General features: G+C 53.6%; 1 protein-coding gene across 2 annotated transcripts in view; it reads right to left on the bottom strand.

The window, feature by feature from the left end:
- PAX9 (paired box 9) overlaps positions 1–5,204 on the bottom strand; it is a 160,519-nt gene extending 155,315 nt beyond the window's left edge. Inside the window, exon 1 of one of the 2 annotated variants that reach the window (XM_069209139.1) lies at positions 4,974–5,204. In XM_069209139.1, coding sequence (XP_069065240.1) covers positions 4,974–4,977 — 4 coding nt within the window. In that variant the 5' untranslated portion in view covers positions 4,978–5,204. The remainder of the gene's footprint in view (positions 1–4,973) is intronic. The other variant, XM_069209138.1, reaches the window with a different exon arrangement.
- Between the last annotated feature and the right edge of the window lie 18,231 nt (positions 5,205–23,435).

The following is a 23,435-nucleotide window of genomic DNA, read 5'->3' as shown; positions in this document are numbered from 1 at the left end:
AGAGGGCCAGCGGTGGAGAGAACTGGGCACATAGCGCCTAGAGACAGTGCGAGAACAGGGGACTGAGCTGTTGAGATTGCGGCACACATAGGGCCTAGAGGCAGTAGCAGCAGAAAGGGTCAGCGCTGGAAAGAGCTGGGCACATAGCGCCTAGAGGCGTTAGGAAGAGAAAGGGTCTGCGGTGGAGAGGGCACAGGGCGTAGCGCCGTGCGACAGTAGGAGTAGAGAGGGGTGACCGGTGCAAAGGGCTGGGCACATAGCACCTAGAGGCAGTAGGAGGAGAGAGGGATGAGCTGTGGAGAGGGATGGACACACAGCGCTTAGAGGCAGTTTCCAGATGTAAGGGTTGAGCGGTAGAGAGGACATAGCGCCTAGAGATAGTTCGAGGACAGAGGGCTGAGCGGTGGAGAGAACTGCACACTGTCCCTAGAGGCAGTGAGAAAACAGAGAGGTGACCTGTGGAGAGAACTGGACACATAGCGCCTAAAGGCAGTAGGAGCAGAGAGGGCCAGCGGTGGAGAGAACGGCACACATAGTCCCTAAAGGCAGTGATAAAGCAGAGGTGAGCGGAGGAGAGAACTGGACACATAGCGCCTGGAAGCAGTAGGAGCAGTGAGGGACAGTGGTGGGAGGGCAGAGTATATAGCGCCTAGTGACAGTGTGAGAACATAGGGGTGAACGGTGGAGAGAACTGCACACATAGCGCCTAGAGGCAGCACCAGATGTAAGGGGAGAGCCGTGGAGAGGACAGAAGACACAGTGCCTCGAGGCAGTAAGAGGATTGGTGAAATGTACACTCGCACTCTGGACCTGAAAGGAAAGAGCATAGAGGGGTCAGCGAGGGAGAGGGCAGAACACATAGCGCCTCGAAGGATTACGAGACTGGGACTCAGGATCTGCTAGGCCAGGTGGGGTCAGAAGTATACAGGGCAGCACGCATAGCGCCTCGACGCAGCACAATAATGGGTGACACAGTGTGTCTACAAACAACACAGGAAAGTGAGATAACAACAGCGTTAACAGGTCATTAAAGAACCGGTAGTTTGTGTAGCACTTAGAAGCAATGATTAGCAGGTAGTATCAGCAGCGCCTAGAAGAAACTGAAGAGCAGGCCGTGTGCGTAGCACTTAGTGGTAATGCAATACTATGTGGTGCACGCAGTACGTAGGACAAAGCTGTAGGTGACCGATGCAAAGCGCTCCACAGGCACTGCAGGTACAACTCATGCATATAGCGCTAAGACATAACTCTGTGTACAGCGACTAAAGGCAATGCGTAGCTGAGGGTCATATAGTGCCTAGAGGCGGCGCGTGTGACACATTGACGGAGCGCCCTGCGGGGGCGTCACGTCTCCTTGGTGCCGATGGGCCCCGGGGCCCAGTATGGGGCCCTCTTCCCCCAGTACATGGACACCTACGCGCCCCTGGGGGCACCCTTAAAACACGTGTGATCCGTGTGCAGCTGTGAGCACACTGGGGGTTTGGACCCCGGAGGCGCCTCGAGGAGCTATACACATTCGGACAAATAACGAGGAAGTGCCTTTCTGTCGCAGCGGCCTGAAGCCCTCCACTGCGCTGCAAACAAAACCCTCGAAAAGCGCTTTTTTTGTTATTTTTGGGAACGTGTTGCCTCCCTGGTCCAATAATTGTTTTATTCTTTAGTTTTTTGGAGTTTTGCGCCTCTCCTTCTCGGCCTCCTTCGGACCCTCTTATCACCAAGCACCCCCATTACTACCCCTTCCAGTGCCAGGCACCGTTTAATGACTCCCTTAATATCTGCGCCCGCCCGGTGCCGCCCCGCGACCACCCCCTCTGGGCCCAATCCGGGCTCAGGGGGGTCTTTACAGGCCTCGGCCCCCCTCGGATGTGGTGGGTGCCCGGTGCCCGCTGGTGAATGCCCGGTGATGGGTGGGTGTCCGGTGTCCACTGCTGTCGTGTGCCCGGGCCTCCCCTGTCGTCCTCGCTGCTTAGTTTCGGTTTCACTTTGGCGCGCAGTTCGAGGCGCTTTGCAACCTCTCAGGCGCCCGTGCGCTCAGATATGTTTTCTTTGCGCCTATAGCCGGGGTACCGCGGCTCCAGGAGCCCCCTTTATGGTCCGGTATCGGCTTCGGGGTGCCTAGGAAGACCAGAGAGTCCTGCGGGGCGCTTCCCCCCACGCCCCCCCTCATTGCTAGACATCCAGGCACCCCAGAAACTCGTAAATGGTCAAGTTTAGCTGCCGGCTCTGGTCCGATGCGGGGACCCCGAGCGCCCCCACTTCTGTCTCTCTCTGCTACTTTATTTTAATATTTCGCCTTATTTTCGTTTTGTTATTTCCCTCTGTCTGAAACGTGCGCTTTTTACTATCTTTTCGCGTTTACATACATTTTTCAGCAGCTCTCTACCTCCCGAGGCGCACATAATGTAAACATTTAATAAATTAACCCCCCAAAGTACAGAAATAGTGTCCAGGGGGGAAGAAGAACACGCAGCCCTCAAGGCGGTTTGCAGTGATAGGGGGACGGGTGATCCCAAAAGGTTAGGGAGAGGATGTGGCGTAAACGGCCAGCGCTGCCGCCCTTGGAGTTGGGGAACCAGGTTCGCGTTTCGGGGTGGATCAACGTCCCGGGATTCTGGGCAAATCATTTAATGTCCCCGCGGCCACCACAAACAAAGGAAGGTATCCTTGTGTAGCGTCACCCGTGCTCACGTACAGCGCTCCGAGACCTTCGGGGCGAGTTCGTGTTCATTATACCGCAAAACACGATGGCCCGTATTTATACTCCGTTTGCGCCGAATTAGCGTCGTTTTTTTCGACGCAAATTCGGCGCAAAACTAACGCCATATTTATACTTTGGCGTTAGACGCGTCTAGCGCCAAAGTATGAGTAAAGAGCGTCATTTTTTTGCGTGAATGCCTTCCTTGCGTTAATGAGATGCAAGGAAGGCGTTCCCGTCTAAAAAAATGACGGCGACGCAAATGCGCCGTATTTATACTCCCGGGCAAAAATCACGCCCGGGAGGTGGCGGGTCAAAAAACCCCGCATTTGCGCCACTATTTAACGCCTGGGTCCGGGTAGGCGTTAAGGGGCCTGTGGGCTCAAAATGAGCCCACAGGTGCCCTCCCCTGCCCCCAGGGACCCCCCCTGCCACCCCTGCCCACCCCAGGAGGACACCCAAGGATGGAGGGACCCACCCCAGGGACATTCAGGTAAGTTCAGGTAAGTATAATTTTTTACATTTTTTATTTTTTTTTGGGTGGCATAGGGGGGCCTTATTTGTGCCCCCCTACATGCCACTATGCCCAATGACCATGCCGAGGGGACATAAGTCCCCTGGGCATGGCCATTGGGCAAGGGGGCATGACTCCTGTCTTTACTAAGACAGGAGTCATTTAAATGGCGTCTGGGCGTCGAAAATAATGGCGCAAATCGGGTTGAGGCGATTTTTTTGCCTCAACCTGACTTGCCCCATTTTAAGACGCCCTAACGCCATTTTCCCCCTACGCCGGCGCTGCCTGGTCTACGTGGTTTTTTTCCACGCACACCAGGCAGCGCCGGTCTGCTAGCGCCGGCTAACGCCATTCCATAAATACGGCGCCCGCATGGCGCTTCAGAATGGCGTTAGACGGCGCTAAATTTTTTGACGCTAAACTGCGTTAGCGCAGTTTAGCGTCAAAAAGTATAAATATGGGCCGATATGTAGGAATTAAAGCGCTTAAAGGCAGAGCGAGGATCACACGTGTGCAGACAGTGCCTGGAAACGATGCAGCAGGAAGCTGGGAACCTAGTGCTGCGAAGGAACTGAAGAACCGACTTCGGAGCTCAGAGCAATGAAGGGTAGAAGACGTGAGGCACAGATAGCGTTTAGAGGCAACACATAAAGCGATAATTTACAAGGCGCTAAGCAGCAACGGCGACAGGCAGGCAGGCAGAACAGCATGGATGAGCGATATAGCTAGTGCTTAGAGGCAACCAATACACATGCAATGTAGCGCCTCGATGCAAGGCTGGAGCGAAGACACGTATGAGTGGGAAAAGTCAAAGAAGAGACAAAATACACAGCGGCCAGAGGCAGCTCAAGCCCATGAGAAGCGCTATTCCCCTCCTCATATAATACAGCTGGTTACGAATAGTTTCTATGTGTGCCCCCATCCGCGGCCAGGGGTTCAGGATTTACTGGGGTGTGTGCCCCCCTGGGGGTGGCTCGGGGTTTACTGGGGTGTCTGCCCTCCTGGGTGTGTGTGGGGTTTACTGGGGGTCCACGGGCTGGCAGCGTGGGGGGAGGGGAGGGGGGCTCTCTGACCAGGTTTGATGTGTATAGTAGGGCCTCAGGACTGGGGTGTCGGAAAAAAGAGGGACGCCAGTGACGTCACGCCAGGTCGGTAGGGGGTCTGAAAGCTGCTGTCCTGGTCCGGACCAGGCCCCCCTGAGCTGCACAGACAAGTCATCCAAACTTAGTCATCTCCTGGTCCCCTCTTTGTCTGGGAGGCGCTTCTGGGTGAGCCCTGGTACCGGGGCTCCCACCCTCCCAGGGGTAGCTGGGGGGCTCCAGGGGGGGGGGTAGGGTCGGTATTGGGGCCTTGAACTTGACCCTGCGGGGGGTGGGGGGCACCCAGGAGAGGCAGGAGCGCGGTCGGGGCGTCCTGGCTGTCTATCCATCAGCTGCGCTAGGGAGGGGGTCCCTCCAAAGGGGCTCTCTCCGGCTCCCACTCCCCCCTGCCCGCCCTCATGGTCGCCCTTCAGAGCTGTCACTCCTCTACTCACCCCTCCAGCTCCCTCTTCTCACTCACCCCTGCCTCTCCCAGGGGCCCTCCCCCACCCTGGGCCCTCACCCCCACTCAGCCATAACTGGCCCTGATGTCCCTCCTGGGGGTCTCGCACCCCTGCAGCCAGGCACCCTCGGCTCTCCTCCACCCGGAGCAGGAAGTCTCACCCCTCCAACTCCCTCTTCTCACTCACCCCTGCCTCCCCCAGTGGCCCTCACCCCCACTCACCCATGGCCTGCCGTGATGTCCCTCCTGGGGGTCTCGCACCCCTGCAGCCAGGCACCCTCGGCTCTCCTCCACCCGGAGCAGGCAGTGTCTCTCTGCCCAGTGCCTGCCTTCTGCCTCTCAGACTGAGAGCAACGTGTGCTGGGCAGGGTGGGGGCGGGGCCAGGACCTGTCACTCAGGGGCCCGGGCTCCCATTGGCCAGGGCCGCTGACAGGCAGTCAGTGCTGGCACGGGATGTCAGTGCCTGGTCCTGGAAGGGTGCCTGCTGGAGGAGTCTGTGTGCCGGAGCAGGGTGAGTGCCAGGGTATTGGCTTGGGGGGGGGGGAGGGGGGCACCCCTTCATGAGGCCTTCTGGGGTCCCTGGAGTGGGGAGTCACAAGTAGCCCCTCCCCCCGCACAGGGCCTGCTGGAGGAGTCCGTGTGCCGGAGCAGGGTGAGTGCCAGGGGTAGGGTTGTGGGGGCACCCCCTTCATGAGGCCTGCTGGGGTCCCTGGGGTGGAGGAGGCCCCGGTAACCACCCCACCCCCGTACAGCGCTCGCAGGATCGGCTCAAGTCCAGGGGTGCTGTGTGTAATATGTAAGATGGGGCTATCTGCAGTGTGTGAGCCCCCAGATACCGGGGGCAGATACTGGGGGGGCACATATACCCAGACCCCCGCACTGAGTGTGGGGCGGAAGGGGGGTGTAAAGGAGATTCCCTGAACAATCCTATGAGTACACAAATGTTGATTGGTTATGTGCTTGAAAAGTGAGTTAAAGGTCAATTTCTGCCCCCCCGCCCCCTCCCCACCGACAGTGGCGTAACAAAGATCCCTGCGGCCTCCGCGTTGCGGGGGTCCCCCGAGCTCTAGGGGCCCCCCTCAGCCCAGTGCACTGTGCATGGGCGGCGGCCTCTGGCTGGGTGCAGGGGGGGGGGGGGCTTCAGGTACTTTGGGCACAGGCACACGCACACACAGAGGCGTGCACAAAAACACGCGTGCACGCACACACGCGTGCACAAAAACACGCGTGCACACAAACACACGCGTGCACACAAACGCGCACACACACCAGCGCAGGCACACAGGCGAGTACACACACTCAGACCCACAACGGTCGACAGATAAACGCGCCAACACACCTGCGCAAATACACACAGTAACACACACACGTACTGCAGGTACCTTTGTGAGGCGGGTATGTGTTTTGTGTGTTTACATTCGAAGTACAGTTACTCTTGAGGCAACGCGTGCACTATGTGTGTTACAGAGCCCCCCACAGCACGTGTGTATACATTGTATGGGATAGTGTGTGTGCAGATATATATATATCGATATCTCTCTATATATATTATATATTCTCTCTCTCTCTCTACATATATATATATATATATATATATATATGTATTTATATCACACGGGAGGCTGAGACAAGGCTTGAAAATTCCCGTAGACGTGAGAGGTCAGGCACATCAGGAGAGGTCAGGCACATTAAACATACACCCGGACACCTTTGAAACCCTTACCCGGGCTTGAAAGACACCTTTTCTCAGTCCTGCTTCGGCGCGCTGCGCACCCCAGGCCGCCTCTTAATCCTGAATTATAGCACTGCATCCATTTAAGGCGCCGCAAATTCTCTTTTCCTTCTTTTGAAACTTTTGAAGTTGTCCATTTGAGTGCTCAAAATATTTTTATTAAATTTTACAGAGATTAGCAAGAGAAGCTCAGGTAGAAGGTATCAGCTGGGGGCTAAAATGGTACAAGCTATTATAGGAATAAACTGAATTAAGACCGTGTCTTGCAAATGCTACATAAACTCGTTTTTTATTTGTTGAAATATTGCTGAATTTTTTGTTGAAAATAGTTTGATAATTTCTCCACTTTCACAAGGCACTGTTGGTGTAAGACTGGTCTGCAGACATAAAAAGTTTTTAATTACGGTTTGAAAGCCCTCGCACCGGGTCTGCAATTTCGTCCTTGTACCAGGAACCCCTCGTTCACGGCCAGACGTGCTGTGCTGTGGTTTGCACCGAGGGGGGCGGGTGCTGCCCCCCGCCCTGGTCCTGATGTGCTGCTCACAGCATCAGCTGTGCTGTTCACAACCCTGTGTGCTGTTCACAACATCCCCTGTGCTGCTCACAACCCTGTGTGCTGTTCACAACCCAGTGTGCTGTTCACAACCCTGTGTGCTGTTCACAACATCCTCTGTGCTGCTCACAACCCTGTGTGCTGTTCACAACATCCTCTGTGCTGTTCACAACATCATCTGTGCTGTTCACAACATCCTCTGTGCTGTTCACAACCCTGTGTGCTGTTCACAACATCATCTGTGCTGTTCACCATGTGTGTTGTTCACAACATCCTCTGTGCTGTTCACAACACTCTGTGCTCTTCAAAACACACTCTGTGCTGTTCACAACGCTCTGTGCTGCCCACAGCATCATCTGTGCTGTTCACAACCCTGTGTGCTGTTCACAACCCTGTGTGCTGCTCACAGCATCATCTGTGCTGTTCACAACATAATCTGTGCTGTTCACAACACTCTGTGCTATTTACAACCCTGTGTGCTGTTCACAACATCCTCTGTGCTGCTCACAACCCTGTGTGCTGTTCACAACATCCTCTGTGCTGTTCACAACATCATCTGTGCTGCTCACAACCCTGTGTGCTGTTCACAACATCCTCTGTGCTGTTCACAACATCATCTGTGCTGTTCACCATGTGTGTTGTTCACAACATCCTCTGTGCTGTTCACAACACTCTGTGCTCTTCAAAACACACTCTGTGCTGTTCACAACGCTCTGTGCTGCCCACAGCATCATCTGTGCTGTTCACAACCCTGTGTGCTGTTCACAACCCTGTGTGCTGCTCACAGCATCATCTGTGCTGTTCACAACATCATCTGTGCTGTTCACAACATCATCTGTGCTGTTCACAACACTCTGTGCTGTTTACAACCCTGTGTGCTGTTCACAACATCCTCTGTGCTGCTTACAGCATCATCTGTGCTGTTCACAACGTCATCTGTGCTGTTCACAACACACTCTGTGCTGTTCACAACACTCTGTGCTGTTCACAACATCCTCCGTGCTGTTCACAACACACTGTGTGCTGTTCACAACACTCTGTGCTGTTCACAACAACCTCTGTGAGGCTCACAACATCCTCTGTGCTGTTCACAACACTGTGATGTTCAGAACATCCTCTGTGATGTTCACAACACTCTGTGCTGCTCACAACACTCTGTGCTGTTCACAAGAGTTTTGTGCGCTGCTAACTACACCCTGGTGCTCTCTGGTGCTGGCTCAGGCTGTGCTGTTCACAAGAGTCTTGTGTGCTGTTCACAAGAGTCTCATGTGCTCTCTTGTGCTGGCTCCGGCTGTGCTGTTCACAAGAGTCTCTTGTGCTCTCTGTTGCTGGCTCCGGCTGTGCTGTTCACAAGAGTCTCTTGTGCTCTCTGGTGCTGGCCCCGGCTGAGCTGTTCACTGTCTCCTATGTTCTCTGGTGCTGGCTCCTGCTTTGCTGTTCACAAGAGCCTCGTTTGCTGTTCACAAGAGTCTTGTGTGCTCTCTAGTGCTGTCACTGGCTGTGCTGTTCACAAGAGCCTCATGTGCTGTTCACCACTGTCTCGTGTGCTCTCTGTTGCTGGCTCCGGCTGTGCTGTTCACAAGAGTCTTGTGTGCTATTCACAAGAGCCTCGTGTGCTCTCGGGTGCTGGCTCCGGCTGTGCTGTTCACAAGAGCCTCGTGTGCTGTTCACAAGAGCCTTGTGTGCTCTCGGGTGCTGGCCCCGGCTGTGCTGTTCACAAGAGCCTTGTGTGCTCCCTGGTGCTGGCTCCGGCTGTGCTGTTCACAAGAGCCTCATGTGCTGTTCACCACTGTCTCTTGTGCTCTCTGTTGCTGGCTCCGGATGTGCTGTTCACAAGAGCCTCGTGTGCTCTCTGGTGCTGACTCCAGCTGTGCTGTTCACAAGAGGCTCGTGTGCTGTTCACAAGAGCCTTGTGTGCTCTCGGGTGCTGGCCCCGGCTGTGCTGTTCACAAGAGCCTCGTGTGCTGTTCACCACTGTCTCTTGTGCTCTCTGTTGCTGGCTCCGGATGTGCTGTTCACAAGAGCCTCGTGTGCTGTTCACAAGAGCCTTGTGTGCTCTCTGGTGGTGGCTCCGGCTGTGCTGTGCACAAGAGTCTCGTGTGCTGTTCACCACTGTCTCGTGTGCTCTCTGGTGCTGGCTCTGGCTGTGCTGTTCACAAGAGTGTAGTGTGCTGTTCACAAGAGTCCTGTGTGCTGTTCACAAGAGTCTTTTGTGCTCTCTGGTGCTGGCTCCGGCTGTGCTGTTCACAAGAGCCTCGTGTGCTCTCTGGTGCTGGCCCCGGCTGTGCTGTTCACAAGAGTCTCGTGTGCTCTCTGGTGCTGGCTCCGGCTGTGCTGTTCACAAGAGTCTTGTGTGCTCTCTGGTGCTGGCCCCGGCAGAGCTGTTCACTTTCCCTATGTTCTCTGGTGCTGGCTCCAGCTGTGCTGTTCACAAGAGCCTTGTTTGCTGTTCACAAGAGTCTTGTGTGCTCTCTGGTGCTGGCACTGGCTGTGCTGTTCACAAGAGCCTCATGTGCTGTTCACCACTGTCTCGTGTGCTCTCGGGTGCTGGCTCCGGCTGAGCTGTTCACAAGAGCATCGTGTGCTTTTCACAAGAGCCTCGTGTGCTCTCGGGTGCTGGCCCCGGCTGTGCTGTTCACAAGAGCCTTGTGTGCTCCCTGGTGCTGGCCTCAGCTGTGCTGTTCACAAGAGCCTTGTGTGCTCTCTGGTGCTGGCTCCGGCTGTGCTGTTCACAAGAGCCTCGTGTGCTGTTCACAAGAGCCTTGTGTGCTCTTGGGTGCTGGCCCCTGCTGTGCTGTTTACAAGAGCCTCGTGTGCTGTTCACCACTGTCTCTTGTGCTCTCTGTTGCTGGCTCCGGATGTGCTGTTCACAAGAGCCAGGTGTGCTCTCTGGTGCTGGCTTCGGCTGTGCTGTTCACATGAGCCTCGTGTGCTGTTCACAAGAGCCTCGTGTGCTCTCGGGTGCTGGCTCCGGCTGTGCTGTTCACAAGAGCCTCGTGTGCTGTTCACAAGAGCCTTGTGTGCTGTTCACAAGAGCCTCGTGTTCTCTCGGGTGCTGGCCCCGGCTGTGCTGTTCACAAGAGCCTCGTGTGCTGTTCACCACTGTCTCTTGTGCTCTCTGTTGCTAGCTCCGGATGTGCTGTTCACAAGAGCCTCGTGTGCTCTCTAGTGCTGGCTCCGGCTGTGCTGTTCACAAGAGCCTCGTGTGCTGTTCACAAGAGCCTCGTGTTCTCTCGGGTGCTGGCCCCGGCTGTGCTGTTCACAAGAGCCTTGTGTGCTGTTCACCACTGTCTCTTGTGCTCTCTGTTGCTAGCTCCGGATGTGCTGTTCACAAGAGCCTCGTGTGCTCTCTGGTGCTGGCTCCGGCTGTGCTGTTCACAAGAGCCTCGTGTGCTGTTCACCACTGTCTCTTGTGCTCTCTGTTGCTGGCTCCGGATGTGCTGTTCACAAGAGCCTTGTGTGCTCTCTGGTGCTGGCCCCGGCTGTGCTGTTCACAAGAGCCTTGTGCGCTCTCTGGTGCTGGCTCTGGCTGTGCTGTTCACAAGAGCCTCGTGTGCTGTTCACAAGAGCCTCGTGTGCTGTTCACAAGAGTCCCGTGTGCTGTTCACAAGAGCCTCGAGTGCTGTTCACAAGAGCCTCGTGTGCTCTCCGGTGCTGGCCCCGGCTGTGCTGTTCACAAGAGCCTCGTGTGCTTTTTGGTGATGGCCCCGGCTGTGCTGTTCACAAGAGCCTCGTGTGCTCTCTGGTGCTGGCTCCGGCTGTGCTGTTCACAAGAGCCTCGAGTGCTGTTCACAAGAGCCTCGTGTGCTCTCCGGTGCTGGCGCCGGCTGTGCTGTTCACAAGAGCCTCGAGTGCTGTTCACAAGAGTCCCGAGTGCTGTTCACAAGAGCCTCGTGTGCTCTCCGGTGCTGGCCTCGGCTGTGCTGTTGGTAATCACACCCTCGCTCTCCGCTGCAGACCAGACACTGGTGTCTCAGGAAGCTTTGCACATTAATGTCCACGGATTTACGACCACTCTCGACCCTTCCAGCCCCGGGCGCTCGGCGGGGTCGGGTCTAGTGCTTTTATTCCGTGAACTTCCTAGGAAACCGCTGCTTTTCTGGTTTTGTATTTGGAGCTTTGGTTTTGTGTAGTTTGTGCTGTTTAATGTTTTAATGGCGCTGTTTTCCTTTCCTGTTATGTTTTGTAGTTTTTGTTTTGTGTCTTTTTTTTTTGCTGTTGTTGCGTGTGTATGGCTTTTTTGTACTTTTATGCCCCATTTGTGGGAGATTTGCGCTGCCCTCGAAGCGCTGGGTCTTCGTAGCGCTCTCATAGTAGGGCCGCCCACTGCTCACATTAATTGTTATTTTAACTGGCTGCAGTTAATGGAAAATCTCAAATTATGTGGTTCTGAAATATTTCAGGCTGTATCGAAAGGGGTGAAAGTTCTGTAAAAAGCAGGGGCGGAACTGTTGTGCTGGACAATAATTTCCGAATGGGTTTTCGACACCTGCCAAGCGGGAGTCCGGCCTCCTGTCGTGATATGACGTCTCACGATTAGTGAACACGACATATTTGTACCTTTATGACAGGAGGTGACCGGACCCCCCTTCTCAGGGGGCCAGGGCCGCCCCTCGGCTCCTGTGGGTCATGTGATAAACAGGGAGGGGCGGAAGGGAGAAGCGCCCCGGGCTCTGCAAGGCCGAGGGGCCCCTGAGGGATGCGTCCCGAGGCCTCGGAGGGCAGAAGGCGCTATATCTTAGGCACCCGGGCCAGGTTTGTCACAATGGCATTACAGGTTCCTAGCTAGGTGGTAGAGCGCCCCCCACATTTCACCACTCTCGGCTCGTGCACGTGCGAGGGTTTGTCGAGAATCACAGGTTTGCAGGCACCGTCGGAGCTGGGATTGGAGTCAGAGTAAAGGCGGCCAGAGGTGAGGAGGCGATGGTGCAGGGCTCATGTGTGGAGTAGAACTGTATTTGTATAGCGCTTACTACCGCTGACGAGGCGTTGAGGCGCTTTAGGGCGAGTAGCTTAAAGTTAGCGATCAGTCCATTGGGTTTCGGGGATGGCTTTGCTCGCTCACCCCATGCAGTCAGACGTGGTGCACTGTGGACACAGAGGGGCAGGTGAGGCACAGCTGCTAGCTGGAGTTAACAGATATTGTCGGGGCTTCGAGGAGCTTTAAGGCAGACAGGGATGAGATTGTAGAGAAAGGCGGACACGGAAGAGGCGCACAGAAGATGGAAAGAGGTCGTTCATGGAAGGTCGGTTTTCCTGCAGGATCTTGTGGAATATACCGCGTTGCGATCCTGCATGGAATTAGTGGGTGTGAAACTGTGGAGAGAGTCACAGTCTGCTCCCAAGAAAGGCGCTTACCCGCCTCCCTCGAGGCGCTGAAGGGGTGACTCAGTAAACGACCACGGACCCCTTGACCCCAAGCACCGGGGCGCATCAGAGGCTCCGTTTATGTACCAGTGCAGCACGTTTAATGCTATAGAGTACTGTTACACATAATACTCCATGAGCAATATACATATTATAAAAAACTGTTATGTAAACACCTACCAGCTTAGAAGTATAACGAGGCAATCGGTGGGCACATTGCAGCGACTCTTGGTATATCCAGTCAGGGCTGAGACCCTTTCAGTGCTGGTTCGGATGGAGCTGCCCCCTGTACCCATCTGAGGGGCACCGGGCACCGGAACAGCACCGTGTCCAGCAGAATGGATGTGTCCGGGGCCACCTCCCGCCCAGGGTACCACCGCGCCTCGTGTGACGGGGTGAAGGGGGGGGGGGGGGGGATTAGAGGGGGAGACCTCAGACTTCAATGAGAGATACCTGGCCAGGGCTCATGGCACAGGACAAGAGGCACTGCCAGGGCTCATGGCACAGGACAAGAGGCACTGCCAGGGCTCATGTCACATGACAAGAGGCACTGCCAGGGCTCATGTGACATGACAAGAGGCACTGCCAGGGCTCATGTCACAGAACAAGAGGCACTGCCAGGGCTCATGACACAGGACAAGAGGCACTGCCAGGGCTCATGTCACACGAGGCACTGCCAGGGCTCATGTCACAGGACAAGAGGCACTGCCAGGGCTCATGGCACACGAGGGACTGCCAGGGCTCATGACACAGGACAAGAGGCACTGCCAGGGCTCATGTCACAGAACAAGAGGCGCTTCCAGGGCTCATGTCACAGAACAAGAGGCACTGCCAGGGCTCATGGCACAGGACAAGAGGCACTGCCAGGGCTCATGACACAGGACAAGAGGCACTGCCAGGGCTCATGTCACAGAACAAGAGGCGCTTCCAGGGCTCATGTCACAGAACAAGAGGCACTGCCAGGGCTCATGGCACAGGACAAGAGGCACTGCCAGGGCTCATGACACAGGACAAGAGGCACTGCCAGGGCTCATGTCACACGAGGCACTGCCAGGGCTCATGTCACAGAACAAGAGGCGCTTCCAGGGCTCATGTCACAGAACAAGAGGCAGTGCCAGGGCTCATGGCACAGGACAAGAGGCACTGCCAGGGCTCATGACACAGGACAAGAGGCACTGCCAGGGCTCATGACACAGGACAAGAGGCACTGCCAGGGCTCATGGCACAGGACAAGAGGCACTGCCAGGCGCTCATGACACAGGACAAGAGGCACTGCCAGGGCTCATGTCACACGAGGCACTGCCAGGGCTCATGTCACAGGACAAGAGGCACTGCCAGGGCTCATGGCACACGAGGCACCGCCAGGGCTCATGGCACAGGACAAGCGGCACTGCCAGGGCTCATGCCACACGAGGGACTGCCAGGGCTCATGTCACAGGACAAGAGGCACTGCCAGGGCTCATGTAATTGTAATTGTAATTGTAATCGTATTTATATAGCGCTTACTACCCCTGACGAGGCGTCGAAGCGCTTTTCGATGAGTAGCACGCTACTCCGGTACCCAAACAAGAATTAGTGATCGATTAGTATAATTTAATAAGGAGTACAGTTTTAGTATTATTATGAGTTAATTTGAGTTGCGGATATGAGAGTTTGTTAGTTAGATTGACTGGAGTAATGGAGGGGTGGAGGAGGAAAGAAATCCAGAAGTGTTAATTGGGAGTTTATCCTTCATTTACTCAATCCAAAGGCTTGAGATGAATAAAAGGGGGGCGGAGGGGAAAGAGGATGTGGAAGGGTTAGGGAGAGCATAGTAGCAGGGTGAGATGAATGCAGGAGAATTTAGTAGGGTTGTGTGGGAGGTCACAGAGGTAGAGTGAGGTTTGGTGAGTTAGATGTGGGGGTGGAGGGATGAGCTTAGGCAGAGATATTTAGGAGATGAAAGTGGTCGAAGGGATTTGGGATGAGTCCGAGTGAGAATGGAGGATAGTTTGATAGAGACATGACATAAGAGTGATGAGTAGATAAGTGTGATAAAAAGAGAGCAGAAATTCATAGAAACATGCCAGGCACAGATACGACATATACGCATACATACACATATATATATATATTTATACACACACACACATGACTATACACACACATCTGCACATACAATACATAATTAGAATCATGGGTAAAAATACTTAGTCGTCCATCCATCATCCTGGTAAAAGGCGGGCACTCCCCCACCTACCTCGAGGGTGGACGGGGCGTGGCCCAGCGGGCGGAGCCCACAGGTGCTCCACAAAGGGAGAAACCCTCCACTCTGTGTCTCCAGCAGAGGAAGACAGAACCCGCGCGTCCCAGTCAGACACAGACCACGTTCCAGCACATCATCAGCTCACCTCCAGGAAGGATTCCAGATCTCCTCCGCCATGGGATCTCTGAGCGCACAGCCACGCCCCGCCCCATCCCTGCTAAGCCCAAGAGCCAGGGTGGGCCGTCCTTTCCAGAAGGTGAGCTTCAAACCGCGGCATCTGCCGCGTCCACATTGTACACTAGGGTACGTGATGGGCCACGGGGGCAAAACGTCTTCAGCAACCTTGTGTGCCCCCGGCAATGTCATTGCCACTAGTGCGTCCCCGCGGAGATGTCCTCGCGCCCCTGCGCATCAACAACGCACCACGCGAGTCGGCGGCAAACGCAGTGGGGTCGCCTTGGAAAGCTGTCCATCATCCTGGCAAGAGGCGGGAATTCCCTTACCTACTTCGAGGGTGGACGGGGCGTGGCTCAGCGGGCGGAGCTTACAGGTGCTCCACGAAGGGAGAACCTTCTACTCTGTGTCTCCAGGAGAGGAAGACAGAACCCGCACGTCACAGACCACGCTCCAGCACACCATCAGTTCACCTCCAGGAAGGACTCCAGATCTTCCTCTGCTATGGGATCTCTGAGCGCACAGCCGTGCTTCATCCTTGCCAGGCCCAAGAGCCAGGGTGGCTTGTCCTTTCCAGAAGCTGAGCTTCGACTGCGGCACCTGCTACGATTATGATTGTAAGTGCTTCCTTTGAGGTTTAGTTTCTGTAAAATGAGCATCGTGGCCTACACAACCGGAGTATTTTCTACGAGTATGTCAGTAAGCGTTACCTAGCATGTTTTATACGCCCCGTTTATATTCTACACTAAGGGTACGTGATGGGCCACGGGGTAAACGTCTCCAGCAACCTTGTGTGCCTTTGGCAATGTTATTGTTACTAGTGCGTCTTTGTGGAGATGTCCGTGCTTCTGCGCATCAACAACGCACCACCGGAATCGGCGGTAAACGCATTGGGGTCGTTTTGGAAAGCTGTCCATCATCCTGGTAAAAGGCGGGAATTCCTTTACCTACTTTGAGGGTGGACGAGGTGTGGTTCAGCGGGCGGAGCTTACAGGTGCTTTATAAAGGGAGAACCTTCTACTCTGTGTCTCCCGGAGAGGAAGATAGAAACCTGCGCGTCACAGTCAGATACTGATTACCCTCCAGTATATCATCAGATTCACCTCCAGGAAGGATTCTAGATCTTTCTGCTATGGGATCTCTGAGCGCACAGCCTTGCTTTATCTTTGCCAAGCCCAAGAGTTAGGGTGGCTTGTCCTTTCCAGAAGGTGAGCTTCAACTGCGGCATCTGCTACGTTTATATTGTACACTAGGGGTATGTGATGGGCCATGGGGTAAACGTTTCCAGCAACCTTGTGTGCCTTTGGCAATGTTATTGTTACTAGTGTGTCTTTGTGGAGATGTCCTCGTGCTTCTGCGCATCAACACCGCACCACCGGAATCGGCGGTAAACGCAGTGGGGTCGTTTTGGAAAGCTGTCCATCATCCTGGTAAGAGGCGGGAATTCCTTTACCTACTTCGAGGGTGGACGGGCGTGGCTCAGCGGGCGGCGCTTACAGGTGCTTTATATAAAGGGAGATCCTTCTACTCTGTGTCTCCAGGAGAGGAAGATAGAACCCGCGCGTCACAGTCAGACACAGACCACGCTCCAGCACACCATCAGTTCACCTCCAGGAAGTACTCCAGATCTTCCTCTGCTATGGGATCTCTGAGCGCACAGCCGTGCTTCATCCTTGCCAAGCCCAAGAGCCAGGGTGGCTTGTCCTTTCCAGAAGCTGAGCTTCGACTGCTGCACCTGCTACGTTTATATTGGTAAGTGCTTCCTGTTGAGGTTTAGTTTCTGTAAAATGAGCATCGTGGCCTACACAACCGGAGTATTTTCTACGAGTATGTCAGTAAGCGTTACCTAGCATGTTTTATACGCCCCGTTTATATTGTACACTAGGGGTATCTGATGGGCCACGGGGTAAACGTCTCCAGCAACCTTGTGTGCCTTTGGCAATGTTATTGTTACTAGTGCGTCTGTGGAGATGTCCTCGTGCTTCTGCGCATCAACACCGCACCACCGGAATCGGCGGTAAACGCAGTGGGGTCGTTTTGGAAAGCTGTCCATCATCCTGGTAAAAGGCGGGAATTCCTTTACCTACTTCGAGGGTGGACGGGGCGTGGCTCAGCGGGCGGAGCTTACAGGTGCTTCATAAAGGGAGAACCTTCTACTCTGTGTCTCCAGGAGAGGAAGATAGAACCCGCGCGTCACAGTCAGATACAGATTACGCTCCAGTACATCATCAGTTGACCTCCAGGAAGGATTCTAGATCTTTTCTGCTATGGAATCTCTGAGCGCACAGCCTTCCTTCATCTTTGCCCAGCCCAAGAGTTACGGTGGCTTGTCCTTTCCAGAAGCTGAGCTTCAACTGCAGCACCTGCTACATTTATATTTGGAAGTGCTTCTTTTGAGTTTTAGTTTCTGTAAAAATGCGCATCGTGGCCTACCCAACCGGGGTATTTTCTACGAGTATGTCAGTAAGCGTTACCTAGCATGTTTTATACGCCCCGTTTATATTGTACACTAAGGTTACGTGATGGGCCACGGGGTAAAACGTCTCCAGCAACCTTGTGTGCCTTTGGCAATGTGATTGTTACTAGTGCGTCTTTGTGGAGATGTCCTCGTGCTTCTGCGCATCAACAACGCACCACCGGAATCGGCGGTAAACGCAGTGGGGTCGTTTTGGGAAACCTGTCCATCATCCTGGTAAGAGGCGGGAATTCCTTTACCTACTTCGAGGGTGGACGGGGCGTGGCTCAGCGGGCGGATATTACAGGTGCTTTATGAAGGGAGAACCTTCTACTCTGTGTCTCCAGGAGAGGAAAATAGAACCCGCGCGTCACAGTCAGATACTGATTACGCTCCAGTACATCATCAGTTCACCTCCAGGAAGGATTCTAGATCATTTCTGCTATGGGATCTCTGGGCGCACAGCCTTGCTTTATCTTTGCCCAGCCCAAGAGTTACGGTGGCTTGTCCTTTCCTGAAGCTGAGCTTCAACTGCAGCACCTGCTACGATTATAATTGCAAGTGCTTCCTTTGAGGTTTAGCCTCTGTAAAATGAGCATCGTGGCCTACCCAACCAGAGTATTTTCTACGAGTAAGTCAGTAAGCGTTTACCTAGCATGTTTTATTCGCCCAGTTTATATTGTACACTAAGGGTACGTGATGGGCCACGGGGAAAACGTCTCCAGCAACCTTGTGTTCCTTTGGCAATGTGATTGTTACTAGTGCGTCTTTGTGGAGATGTCCTCGTGCTTCTGAGCATTAGCAACGCACCACCGGAATCGGTGGTAAACGCATTGGGGTCGTTTTGGAAAGCTGTCCATCATCCTGGTAAAAAGGCGGGAATTCCTTTACCTACTTCGAGGGTGGACGGGCGTGGCTCAGCGGGCGGAGCTTACAGGTGCTTTATAAAGGGAGAACCTTCTACTCTGTGTCTCCAGGAGAGGGAGATAGAACCCGCGCGTCAGATACAGATTACGCTCCAGTACATCATCAGTTCACCTCCAGGAAGGATTCTAGATCTTTTTCTGCTATGGGATCTCTGGGCGCACAGCCTTGCTTTAGTTTTCAAAGAAACTATAAATCAATAGAAATATACATATAATCTGAAAAAAATAATTATCCCCATAGGCATATGCAGTTCATAGTTGTTTGAAAAAGGTGGTTATGAAGGAAAGAGCCAACTCTTGAGTAGTTTCCTGAAAACAAGAAAGTTATCTGTGGCTCTTATAGTTGGGGGTAATGAATTCCATAGTTTGGCTGCTTGGACGGAGAAGGATGTACCACCTACAGTCTTTTTCTTGTATGGTGGTGTTCTAAGGCGGGGTGCCAGTCTTTAGCGGAGGGTTCTTTGTTGGATGTATTTGGTCATTTTCTTTCTGATGAAAAGCGGTCCTGTTCCATGTATAGCTTTGTGGGTGATACAAAGCAGCTTGAAAGTGCATCTTCTGGCAACGGGTAACCAGTGTAGTGCTCTCAAGGCAGGGGAGATGTGGGCTTGCGGCTTTATATGTAGTAGTAGCCTGGCTGCGGAATTCTGGATACGTTGTCGTTTTTTCATAACAGATAGAGATGATCCATGGTAGAGGCTATTGGCATAATCCAGTTTGGATAATACAAGTGAGATAGTAGCTTGCACCTTGTGTGGAAATCCGAGGTGGGGGAAGATGCGTCGTAAAGTCTTTAAGGTGATGAAGCTTGTGCGTGCTAATTTGTCTACTTGGGCATTCATAGTTAGCTTGGAATCCATGGTGATTCCTAGGTTTTTCACTTCCTTGGATAATTGAGGAGGTGGTCCGAGATCGTCAGGCCAGACGCACAGAGGGTCATAATGTTTCCAGTCACCACATGTGAGTATTTCAGTTTTGGAGGTATTTAGGTTGAGATGGCTCCAGGTCATCCACTGATCAACGGCTCTGAGGCAACTGAAGATTTGTGAGTTTTCAATGTTTTTGGGGTCTTCTAATTTAAGTAGTATTTGTGTGTCATCTGCATAGTTGTAGCATGTGAGATGGAAATCATTGATCAGTTCTGGTAAAGATAATATGTAGATGTTGAAAAGCAAAGGTGAGATGATTGACCCTTGGGGGACCCCTGCTTTTGTGAGGTAGGGTTCGGACGAGAAGGGGGGCGAGTGGATGATATTAGATCTTTTTTGGAGATAGGAAGTAATCCAGTCGAGCGCAATCCCTTGTATGCCGGCTTCGTGGAGTCTTTGAGTCTTTGGCACTGCCAGGGCTCATGCCACAGGACAAGAGGCACTGCCAGGGCTCATGCCATAGCACAAGAGGCACTGCCAGGGCTCATGGCACACGAGGCACCGCCAGGGCTCATGGCACAGGACAAGCAGCACTGCCAGGGCTCATGGTACAGGACAAGAGGCACTGCCAGGGCTCATGCTACAGGACAAGAGGCACTGCCAGGGCTCATGCCACAGGACAAGAGGCACTGCCAGGGCTCATGCCACACGACAAGAGGCACTGCCAGGGCTCATGGCACACGAGGCACCGCCAGGGCTCATGGCACAGGACAAGCGGCACTGCCAGGGCTCATGCCACAGGACAAGAGGCACTGCCAGGGCTCATGGTACAGGACAAGAGGCACTGCCAGGGCTCGGGGCTGCAGGTGGAGAGAAGGGGAGGGTCAGACATTTTCTGCAGATCTCACTGGTGTTGGGACCATGCTGAAGACCCCAACCCTCCGCGGGCCCAGGGAGGTCCCAGGGTCGGCCTGATACCACCCGGGTAGTAATCAAGGGACCCCAGAATATCTATGTAACTTACAGCCTTGAGGATCCTTGTACAATATAACCCTACTGAGCCAATGACAGGACCCCCCCCCAACCGAGGTGACATGTCTGCATCACATGTTTAGGACAAGACCCCTGTGTACACGACCCTCGGACGTGCAGGGGGGACCAGCAGGGAGTGGCGACTGTGGGGGAAGCCATCTGCGGATCCTTTCCAAACACAGGGGCACGAGTGCAATAACACAGTTGCATGAGGGCAATAACACAAGTGCCGCCAGCCCTGGTGCTGCCCTCCTACGGCTGGTGCTTCTGGGCAAGACGAGGCCATGAGAGCAGAGCAAGGCTCAGACACCCAGCAGGAGCAGGCTCATAACACAGGGGCACGAGGGCAATAACACAGGGCCCCGAGGGCAATAACACAGGTGCACAGGAGCGATAACACAGGTGTGGGGCAATAATACAGGTGCACAAGGGCAATAGTACAGGGGTGGGGCAATAATACAGGTGCACAAGGGCAATAGTGCAGGAGTGGGGCCATAATACAGGTGCACAAGGGCAATAGTACAGGAGTGGGGCAAGAATACAGGTGCACAAGGGCAATAGTGCAGGAGTGGGGCAATAATAGAGGTGCACAAGGGCAATAGTGCAGGAGTGGGGGCAAGAATACGTGTGCACAAGGGAACAGTACAGAAGTGGGGCAAGAATACGGGTGAACAAGGGCAATAGTGCAGGAGTGGGGCAAGAACACGGAAGCACAAGGGAAATAGTACAGGAGTGGGGCAATAATGCAGGTGCACAAGGGCAATAGTACAGGAGTGGGGCAATAATGCAGGTGCACAGGAGTGGGGTAATAATGCAGGTGCACAAGGGCAATAGTACAGGAGTGGGGCAAGAATACAGGTGCACAAGGGAATAGTACAGGAGTGGGGCAATAATACAGGTGCACAAGGGCTGTAGTGCAGGAGTGGGGCAATAATACAGCTGCACAAGGGAAACAGTACAGGAGTGGGGCAATAATACAGGTGCACAAGGGCAATAGTCCTGGAGTGGGGCAATAATGCAGGTGGACAAGGGTAATAGTGCAGGAGTGGGGCAAGAATACGGGAGCACAAGGGCAACATTACAGGAGTGGGGCAATAATACCGGTGCACAAGGGCAATAGTACAGGAGTGGGGCAATAATACCGGTGCAAAAGGGAAACAGTACACAAGTGGGGCAATAATACAGGTGCACAAGGGCAATAGTGCAGGAATGGGGCAATAACACCAGTGCACAAGGGCAATAGTACAGGAGTGGGGTAATAATACAGGTGCACAAGGGCAATAGTGCAGGAGTGGGGCAATAATACGGGTGCACAAGGGCAATAGTGCAGGAGTGGGGCAAGAATACAGGTGCACAAGGGCAATAGTGCAGGAGTGGGGCAATAATACAGGTGCACAAGGGCAATAGTGCAGGAGTGGGGCAAGAATACGGGTGCACAAGGGAATAGTACAGGAGTGCGGCAAGAATACAGGTGCACAAGGGCAATAGTGCAGGAGTGGGGCAATAATACAGGTGCACAAGGGCAATAGCACAAGAGTGGGGCAATAATACAGGTGCACAAGGGCAATAGTACAGGAGTGGGTCAAGAATACGAGTGCACAAGGGAATAGTACAGCAGTAGGGCAAGAATACAGGTGCACAAGGGCAATAGTGCAGCAGTGGGGCAATAGTACAGGTGCACAAGGGCAATAGCACAGGAGTGGGAATATAATACAGGTGCACAAGGACAATAGTACAGGAGTGGATCAAGAATACGGGTGCACAAGGGCAATAGTGCAGGAGTGGGGCAATAATACAGGTGCACAAGTGAATAGTACAGGAGTTGGGCAAGAATACGGGTACACAAAGGCAATAGTGCAGGAGTGGGGCAATAATACAGGTGCACAAGTGAATAGTACAGGAGCTGGGCAAGAATACGGGTGCACAAGGGCAATAGTGCAGGAGTGGTGCAATAATACAGGTGCACAAGGGCAATGGCACAGGAGTGGGGCAAGAATACAGGTGCACAAGGGCAATAGTGCAGGAGTGGGGCAATAATACAGGTGCACAAGGGCAATAGTGCATGAGTGGAGCAAGAATACGGGTGCACAAGAGCAATAGTACAGGAGTGGGGCAATAATGCAGGTGCACAAGGGCAATAGTACAGGAGTGGGGCAATAATGCAGGTGCACAAGGGCAATAGTACAGGAGTGGGGCAAGAATACGGGTGCACAAGGGAATAGTACAGGAGTGGGGCAATAATACAGGAGCACAAGGGCTATAGTGCAGGAGTGGGGCAATAATACGGGTACACAAGGGCAATAGCACAGGAGAGGGGCAAGAATACGGGTGCACAAGGGCAATAGTACAGGAGTGGGGCAATAATACAGGTGCACAAGGGCTATAGTGCAGGAGTGGGGCAATAATATGGGTACACAAGGGCAATAGCGCAGGAGTGGGGCAATAATACAGGTGCACAAGGGCAATAGCACAGGAGTGGGGAAGAATACAGGTGCACAAGGGCAATAGCACAGGAGTGGGGCAAGAATACAAGTGCACAAGGGAATAGAGCAGGAGTGGGGCAAGAATACGGGTGCACAGGGGCAATAGTGCAGGAGTGGGGCAATAATACGGGTACACAAGGGCAACAGTGCAGGAGTGGGGCAAGAATACAGGTGCACAAGGGCAATAGTGCAGGGGTGGGGCAAGAATACAGGTGCACAAGGGCAATAGCGCATGAGTGGGGCAATAATACAGGGGGAACAAGGGCAATAGCGCATGAGTGGGCAATAATACAGGTGCACACAGGAATAGTACAGGAGTGGGGCAATACTACAGGTGCACAAGGGCAATAGTGCAGGAGTGGGGCAATAATACAGGTGCACAAGGGAATAGTACAGGAGTGGGGCGACAATACAGGTGTACAAGGGCAATAGTACAGGAGTGGGGTAATAATACAGGTGCACAAGGGCAATAGTACAGGAGTGAGGCAAGAATACAGGTGCACAAGGGCAATAGTGCAGGAGTGGGGCAATAATGCAGATGCACAAGGGCAATAGTGCAGGAGTGGGGCAAGAATACAGGTGCACATGGTCAATAGTGTAGGAGTGGGGCAATAATACGGGTGCACAAGGGCAATAGTGCAGGAGTGGGGCAAGTGTACGGCTGCACAAGGGAATAGTACAGCAGTGGGGCAATAATACGGGTGCACAAGGGCAATAGTGCAGGAGTGGGGCAATAATACAGGTGCACAAGGGCAATAGTGCAGGAGTTGGGCAATAATACAGGTGCACAAGGGCAATAGTGCAGGAGTTGGGCAATAATACAGGTGCACAAGGGCAATAGTGCAGG

The sequence above is a fragment of the Pleurodeles waltl genome, chromosome 9, assembly GCF_031143425.1.
Source record: "Pleurodeles waltl isolate 20211129_DDA chromosome 9, aPleWal1.hap1.20221129, whole genome shotgun sequence".
Classification (NCBI taxonomy): Eukaryota; Metazoa; Chordata; class Amphibia; order Caudata; family Salamandridae; genus Pleurodeles; species Pleurodeles waltl.
The sequence above is the reverse complement of the archived record's forward strand: the minus strand, read 5'-3'. Positions and strand labels throughout refer to the sequence as shown.